The sequence below is a fragment of the Vanellus vanellus genome, assembly GCF_965231255.1.
Source record: "Vanellus vanellus genome assembly, chromosome: 24".
NCBI classification, from domain to species: domain Eukaryota; kingdom Metazoa; phylum Chordata; class Aves; order Charadriiformes; family Charadriidae; genus Vanellus; species Vanellus vanellus.
This window is the reverse complement of record NC_138929.1, coordinates 3,083,966-3,092,630: the sequence shown is the minus strand read 5'-3', so window position 1 is coordinate 3,092,630 and position 8,665 is coordinate 3,083,966. Positions and strand designations below refer to the sequence as shown.

The 8,665-nt window shown below is 57.4% G+C and overlaps 1 protein-coding gene across 1 annotated transcript; it reads right to left on the bottom strand.

The window, feature by feature from the left end:
• Positions 1-6,186: 6,186 nt before the first annotated feature.
• On the bottom strand, positions 6,187-8,266 carry NXPH3 (neurexophilin 3; the record flags this gene model as incomplete). Its single annotated transcript, XM_082494920.1, has 2 exons — positions 6,187-6,918; positions 8,210-8,266. 2 exons carry the CDS (start codon positions 8,264-8,266, stop codon positions 6,187-6,189), a joined length of 789 nt encoding a protein of 262 aa, XP_082351046.1.
• Between the last annotated feature and the right edge of the window lie 399 nt (positions 8,267-8,665).

Here is an 8,665-nt window from a genome sequence, read left to right as displayed (position 1 = left end):
AACAAGACACGAGAGGAGACCCTCAGAGTGGCGTAGAGCAAACGGCGCCGCGAGCGGTGACCTCGGGGGACCGGAGGCGAAGGGGTTACTGCGTCGCATCTCCCTCCTCCTCCACCTCCTCCTCTTTGGCCGCAGAGCCTTTAGGAAAGAAGGCATTTGGGTAAACAGATGGATGCTCTGGTAGGTCTGGAAACCTCTCAGGCAAAAGTAAAATCCTTCCTTCCCACCAGCAGATTTGGGCCTTTATTCTGCAGAAGGGCGTGTAGGAGGGAGCGGAGCTGCCCTCGGGGAGCAGATTGCCCCGTTCCTCCGCCGGCGCTTGGCCCGATGCCCTCCTGCCACCGGTGCGCCCAAGAGCAAAGCCGCCCCGTTCCCCAACCCTCCCGCCGGAGCTCTCGGGTCGGTGAGGGGTTGGGGGGGGGGGGAGGGAAGGGGATGCTAAAGGGGGTGTTTTTCTCACCACCACCCCCCTCTCGGCCGCCTCTTGGGTGGGGGAAAACAAAAAAAAAGCCGCAAACGGGGCGAGCGGGTGTCGTCGTGAGGCGGCGTTGGGCATCGCAGCTTCTTTCCGGGCGAGCCGGTGCGCTCTGCCGTTAATCGGATGGGGAAAACAATCGGAGAGTTGGAGTTTGTTGAAAGCGCAGGAAGACGGGGAGATGTCGGTGTTTACGAAGCGGCAGCCGGTGCCGAGCTCTGGCAGGGGAGCGGGAGGAGGAGGAGGAGGAGGAGGAGGAGGAGGAGGAGGAGGAGGAGGAGGAGGAGGAGGGAAGCGGTTGTATTTGGGTTCCGGGTCTAATTGGCAAAACTGTAATAATTCTTAGATCAAATACGTGATGCGTTCAGCCCACTTGCGTTTTCAGTCTACCGCGTGTAATAACAAGTCGTTAACACTGGGGATTTCGTGAATAATCATTTCTGCTCACCTCCCCGGTCCAGGGGAGGATTTCCAGAGCGCTTCACGATCGTGCAGTCCCGCTCCAGCCCCAGAAGGCAAACGAACATAATCTCTATAAGAGAGATGAGGCAGGCTAGACAAAAGGCCTGGAATAACTCGGTTAAGTTTATCACAAAGAAAAAAAAAAAAAAAAAGCCAATAGCGCGACCAGGATTTATGATTTATGCCCGGGAACTCGGACTCTCGGACCGCTTGCAGAACGAGCTGTCTGTCCCGCGCGCGGCTGGCGGTGGCACCGCGAAAGGCGGTCCGCGAAGAGGAGCGGCTCTTCCCTTAGCGAGAGGAAAGAAGACATGGAGCGGCGGTGGCGGCCACGAGACTTCAAGAGGAACTGGAAAGGCGCACCGGCTCCCCCGGGGAGGGGGCTGGAGGGGGAGCGTGGGGGACACACGCTGATGCTCGACCTCTCCGGAGATCTCGGGGAAGAGCCACCGGCGTGACGCTGGCCTGGCACAGGCCGTGTGACAACGAAATGGGATCCCGAGTTGCTTTTACGCGCTCAGAAGAACAGGAGAAGCGGCACCACGAATGCCTCCAGGAGCCACCTATGGCTATTGAGACGGGGGATTAGCGGCATAAAGGCTCGGCTGACTCACTACACCTCATTAAAGTCTAATAATCTCTGTAAAAACGCAGCCGCGCACCCACGTGCGCACACACGCACACAGCCGCCCTGGCAGAGGCTCTGTTGGCCATTTGGCGGTTTGGGCGTGAAACCGTAAAACGTGTTTTATTCGCCTTGCGAAAGCACTTGGGTCGGGATTCCCCCCTCGGCACTTGGGTTGAGGAACGAAAGGGCCCGGGATTTGTCCCGGCAAGGGATGTTACGGGAGCCGCGGCGTCACCGGCGAGCCGTGCTGGAGACCCTCAGGGTGGGGGTGGGGGTGTGTGGGGGGGATGATGGGATGCCCAACACAGGGAAGACAGAAATGTAGATGCTTTGGGGTTGCAGTGCCCTCCAAGCAGCACGTTGCACGCTCGCCCCGCTGCAGGAACTTCGGTGCCTAAAAACTCGGTAGAATAAAACCCGAGATGGACCATGAAGCCACCATGTCGTAGAAATCGCGCAGTCTAACACAAACTGAGGTTTCTGTTAGTGTTGTGACATCTAAGCCTCCAGAAATCCCATTTTCCTGGGGTTGGGTTGGTTTGTGTTTGGTTGTTGGGTGTGGGTTTTTTTTGTGATTAAATCAATCGTTTGTTTTTTCTGGAGGCTGAAAGTCCTTCAGTAACCAAGTGGCTCTAATAGCCGCCGCGCTGGGAACTCCTCCAAATAGGGCCAAATTCTGGTGAAAACCTCAAAGGTTGGCAGCTCCACAGCATAAAGAAGTTCTCACATCAGGAAGGGCTCTTGTGACAATAACCTGTTGTCGCTCATGAGTTTGTACTGAAGCTTTTCGTGAACAAACTTCCTTCTTGTTGGAGATCTCGGCGTCTGGCTGGAACCTGCTAAAAACATTTAGGTTTGGGGGGGAGGGGGCAAAAAACCCCCCCTGCCCGACCCCGAGTTGAGGAAAATGGATGCCTTGATGCTGTCGTGGCAGTGAGAAGGATCCGGTTGTGCCATCCTTGCGTTAAATCGTACCTCCCTGTGAGATTTGTCCTTTCCGAAATTCCCGGAGTAGTGCGTTAGCGGGTTTGGGAGGCGATAGCTGGCCACGAGAGTCCCATTTGAATCTGAGGCCACTGCTGGGGTGGTTTTTTGGGAATGGTAAATAGGAAAAGGCAGAAAAAGACCCTCTGATTGACTGGAGGATCACAAAGGGAGAAGAGGTCCCAGTAACCTACGGAGAGATGGGTTTAGGTTTATTTGAGGTTGATTAGCCTGACTTATCTTTTACGATACAGGGTAAAATTAAGAGAGTTAAGAATTACTCGAATGTTAAACAGCGTTTTAAAGAAGATGGTTGAGGTTTCATCGCTTCACTCCTTAAAGCCGGAGGAGGCAGAAGCGATGGGAACCACCACCCCGGGATGGAGAGCGGTGTTGGGGCGGTCGTATTCCCGCAGCAAATCCATCGGCTCCTGGGTTGTTTAATTTTTTCTGACTCCTCTAACCCCGCTGCTGGGGAACCCGGACCGACTGGTCCCCACCAGCTCTAATGAGTGCAATTAGTGGCCGGGGGCTGCTGATTGACTTTGGCGGGAGGGTGGAGCAGGCTGCTGCGGGAAGCCGGTTTCTAAATGTGCAGGTTCGCTGGGCTGGGAGACTCATGAAATTTAAATTAGGAGGATTTTGTGGGGCAGAGGAAGAAGTATTAACAAACTAAAGCGAGCTAATTACTGGAGATGGAGAACATTCACTGCGTAGTCGTAGATGACAGCGGTAAGTAGTTCCCATCAGGGCTTTTCCTGCTTTGGAGACGAAGAGATCGGCCGTCCGGCGAGTTATCAAAGTCGATAAGGGGCTGCATTTCATAGATGGAGATCGGCTCTAATTGCAGAACCGCCCGCGAATGCTTCGGTGGCACTTTGCTGAACGCCGGTGTCACGGCGGATTTTCGAAGTCTGCTTTCCGCAGTCATTCCACGCCGCTTCCCTTCGTAACGAAGTTTGCAACTCACGGCATTTCATCCCGATAAGTTTTAACTCCCCCACCCCCAAATCTATTTGATGCCCATCTGCTAATGGGGGAAGAAGTGAAGCCCCGGTCCCGCGGGTAATATTGCAGCAGAGGCGGTCGCAGGGATTCAACTCCTCCGCTCAAGAAGCAGAAGCGACGCCGCGGCCGACCTCTGCCGTGCGGCACAGCGCGGCGACACCCCGCAGAGCAGACGGTCAGAAGCTATAAACCAAATGCCTTCAAGTACGGTCTCTAACGAGGGAAATTATGCCAAACGAGTCGGTGCCGAGGCTCTCCCTTGCATCTCATTACGGCCGGGGTTGCGCGGGGAGGGGGGGGTTAAGGGCAGGCGGATTTAGGGTGTGGGTTTTTGGTTTTTTTTTCCCTCTCTCTCTGCCCTCCAGCTCTGCAAAATCCTTCTTTTTTTTTTTTTTTTTTTTTTTTCCCCTGAGCAGGGTTGTGACTCCCGCTAGCAGGAATCCTCTTCTCCCAAGCCCGAATAATGGCCCGTCCTGGTCTCCTAGTAACTGCGGCTGCCACATCACTTTTGACAATGGTGCATCCTTTCCAGCCTGGCTCTCCGCTCCCCGCCGGCCGCTCTGTTTCTTCAAATGGCAATTGTCTGAAATTTCTCCAAATTAGCAACTTTTGTGTGCGGCGGTTTTGTTTGGTTCTCCTGTGCCGGCAGAAAGGGGTCCAACGCGTCTTTTCGTGCTCCTTCCTTAAAGCAAGCGTGAATCCTCGGGGAACCTCCGCTTGTGCGATGGCTCCCGGTGGGGTTCCCCCTCCCTCCATCCCCCCCCCCATCCCCCCCAGATATAAAAAATTGCTCCTGTTATTTTCTGAAACCGCGCTCTCAAAAGCGTTTTAAACTTCCTGTTCTCGGAGTAAAAGTCTTCTCATTGATTATTGCGCTAAAAGGTATTCTTTGCTGGATGTGCTTTGGAACCGGCCTCTTGCCTAAATGTAAAAGTGCATATAACGAACCTCCCTCCGAGCTGGAGAGAAGGAATTTCGAGCTGTGAATGCTGAAGCGTAAAACCTGCTCCGGTGGTAATACCTTCCCCATAACTCTGCTGGGTTTTGTGTGGTTGGGTTGGTTTTTTTTTGGTGTAAGGGGATTTTTGGAGCTGCCCTGGTGCTCTGGATATGGGGAGTTTTAGGGCAAAATGAAGGGCTGGGGGGGGGGGGGGGGAACTGGGGTTTTTTTTTGGTCTTCTCTGTAGGAGGGAATGTGTCCGCTGAAATGGGAGGCTGAAGTTTGGATGTGTGGGGGCGGAGGTTGGGAATACCCAGAATGAGCCCATCCACGAGCTATAGCGACCGAGCGTCTGGGTGGAAGTCCCAAATCCCGGCAGACCCCAAAGCCGGACCCACCGCCCGGTTACTTAATGGGGCGAGTTTAGACGCGTCTGACCGGAGCCAAATTTGGGCACGGGACGAGGCGATGCCCTGTGCCTCCTTCGCAACCCCACCAGTTTATTTTCCTTCTCCCCCCCGAAGGAGACTGAGATTGCTCCCAGGAAAAAACACTTGACCTGCCTCGGTGCCACCGTGACAACTTTATTCCCTCTCTCTCGAGGACAGCGTGGTGGTGGGTTTGGGTTGGTTTTGTTGGGTTTTTGTTTGGTTTTTTGTTTGTTTGTTTGTTTGTTTTTCTTTTCCTTCAAAGTAAATTAAATGCTACAGTCGGAGCTGCACTTCACACACACGTACGGACACGGGCACGCGCCGCAGCGCCGAGGAGCGGCAGCGCCGGGAGCGGAGCGCGGCTGGGCGAGGGGTGGGAGCGGGCGCCGGGGAGCCGGCGGTGACACGAAGCGGGGACGAGCTGAAGGGGAAAGGCGTGAATCACAGCGCGTCAGGGGAGGCGCATGAATCACATATTGTCTCAGCAGCTTTGACACCTTCCAGCAGGATTTCTCTACCTGCGGATCCACAGTTTCGAGTCCCCAAACCGTTCGTCCCCTGTCCCCCCCCCGCAGCCGCCCCGCGCCGTGGTGGCCGGTGTGAGCCGTGGTGGGGTGGCACCCCCGGGAAGGTCCCTCCCACCCGTCGCCCATCCCGGCTCCCCGTTTCCATCCCGGTAGCCCTTTGCATCCCGACGTGGGAAAACTCGGCTCCAGCTTGCCCCGCTGCAGGATTCAGAGGTGGGGGAGATGATGTGGACATCTTATAGCCACGGAGGCCATCAGGAGCCTTTTTTCCACACCCGCCCCCCCGCCCCGAGGTCTTCCGCTGGCTCCAGGCTGTGTGATCCCGCTCCTGGAGCCCTCTTTGCCTGGTCACCAACATTTTAGGATCGCGTGGCCCAGATCCAGGCAAATCCATTATTGCATTGAGAAACCCAAGTCCTGACTGTGGTTTTACGTCCTATTTTCCGTATCCCAGATTCAGACCCTGCCTTCGCGTACCAGTCCCTAAAGACCACAGATCCGGGCCAGGTTTAGCGATGCCCGTACCCCGTAGCCTAAAATTCCTCCTCTCGACATCGGAGCTTTTGGGGAAAATGGAAAAATCCTCCTCTTCTTTCCTCGCTTCTGGTTTCTAGGGACCGCCGCGCTCCCGCCCCCGCTTACAAAACCGTCCCCATCCCTCCCCCCACCCCCACCCCCGCCCCCCCCAGCACCCGCTCGTCACCGGGGCATCCCGCGATGGGCCGAGCGCCTCATCCCGAGGGGTAGTAGGGTACGTCGCTGTGATAGTTGTAGTCGGGACAGACTTTCTGCACCAGCCTGTAGTCTATGCTGTAGAAGGTGATGTAGATGCAGATGACTTTGAAGGGCTTCGAGCAGACCCAGGAGACGTGGCTCTGGGTGTGCTCGTGGTAGCAGGTCTTAGATGGGTCGTATGTGCAGAGAGTGGTCTTCTTGGCACGATCCACTTTCTCGTACTCCACGCGGCAGTTGAAGATTTTGGATTCTTTGGCCTCGATGAAGATCTGTTGCTCCAGGTCAAACTCCACCGCCTTGGTGGGGGGAACGAGGCTGACGGAGATGTTCCCTTGCCCGGTTGAGTTGTGTCGGAAGAAGACGTTGACGGTGCCGTTGCCGTGATCCACCACCTTTCCAGTGATCAAGAGGTTCAACTTCACTGTCTTGATATTGGAATAGAAATCTCCCCAGCCAAAAATTTTTTTAAGCTTGCCTGAGGCTGGTCCCAAGTCCCTCTGTCCTCTGGGGTGCGGAGCGTGGTCCCGCTCGGACAGGTTGTCCAGGATATCCCATAACTCCCGTGAGCTGCTCACCAGCTCCAGGAGGGTGATGTTCTGCAGTAAGGTTGGAGTTAAGAGGGACTTTGGAGAGAGCAGCCCTCTCGTCTTCTGCACTTGAGCTCTCTCTTGGATTTTGGGTTCACGTTGCTCCGCACCTTTCCCTGGTTCTTCTCGGCCACAGATCACCTAAACGTAGCGATAGTGGAGAGTGAGAGATGGGTGATGGGTGCCTGCCCCCCCTTGCCCGGTCTCACTCTCCAGAGTCACCCCACTTCTCCACACATGACCCCACCACCCTCTTTCCCATCCTCGCTTTCCGTATCTCCCTTTTCTCTTGCCTTCCCTCTCTACTTCTCCCTGTAGTCCGTAGTCCCCTCCCGATAAGCATTTTTTCCCTGCTCTTGTTGCTCGGAGAATGGGGGACAGGAGCCGGGACGGGGGCGTTTCACACACTGATGGTGCGGTCCGGCAGTGACACCTCTCTCGGGGCAGAGCACTTGCCCCCGGGGCACCTCTGCAGGTGCTGGGGAGGGGGTGCTCTCGGGGGGGGGGATGCACACCTACGACGAGGGTGCCCACCTCGTGGCCTTACACCGGTCTCGCTGCTGACGGCGCGGCCCAGGGACCCCTCTCCTGACCTCCAAACTGTGCCGCGGTCCGGTGGAGGGACAGAACAGGGAGCGGCGGGGCGGCATGAGGGACGGCAAAGCGCAAAGGTGAGTTCTCCCCCCGGGGAGATGCCCTTCGCCTCTACCAGCCATGGACCGGCTCCTCTGCCAACTCTCCTCCTGCCGGCACGGGGGCTCTGCCTGCCGCCAGCCACGGACCTCAAAATAAGCACAGATGGGGGCCGTAGACCCCAAAATAAGCACAGATGGATGCTGGGGGGCTGCCTTGCAGCCAGGCTGCGGGCACCCAGTGGGCACCCAGTGGGCTCTGGGAGGGCGCCCGGGCGAGAGGCTGATGCCGCAGCCCCATCGCTCTCGGTGTTGGGCTGCCGAGCCGACGCCGGCCCTCATCCCTGGGGTGCGAGGGGCTCACCCGGCAGAGAAGGCAGCGGGGGACCCGAGGAGGAGGTGGGCCCGTGGGGGGGGTGCCAGAGCTCTGCCCCAGCCCGAAGGGGGGTGGGGGGGTAGGAGAGCTGCCCCCAGCATCTCCACCAGGACCGCTCTGCCGGGGGCAGAAGGGGGGGGCTGCAGATTTTTAGGGTACCTTTAGCACCAGCCCTGCCTGCGACACCCCCACTCCACCCCACCCCCACCCCCCCATACCTGCTCCAAAATAACAGAAGTTTTGGGACGCTTGGGTTTTTTTCAGGGGATGGGGTGGTGTGGGGGGGGTGGAGTTGGGGAGGGGGTAAATTGATTTGGGAACTGTTCCTGGCTGCCACCCCCCGGTCCCTTTGGCAGCACGACCCCCACCACCACCACCTCCCAGTGCCCCCAGTCCTCCCCCCTTCCCCATCCCCAGCGCTCACCAGCAGAGAGATGCTCCCCTGGATGAGGAGGACGATGCAGCTCCGAGGGAGATGCATTTTCCAGCCGGTGCCGCCCGCCTTCGCCGTACCACAAATTTGGAGAGGATTTGGGTGGGTTTTTATTTATTTTTTATATATATATATATTTTTCCCCCTTCTTTTTCTTTCCCTCCCTTCTTTTTAAGCGAGGGACGTCAGCCAGGGGAAGGGGGTGTCCCCCTTTTATAAGCCGGTTCCAAGGGTCCCCCCCCGGCCCATGGTGGCTCCGGCAGCTCCCGCCCCGCTGTGCCGGACCGGGAGGCGGCTTCACCTGCTGCCGCCGCTGCTCCTGCCCCCCTGCCTGCCCCCCTGCCTGCTCCCCTCTCTGCCTGCCCCCCTGCCTGCTCCCCTCTCTGCCCGCCCCCCTGCCTGCCCCTCTTCTGCCCCCCTGCCTGCCCCTCTGCCTGCTCCCCTGCC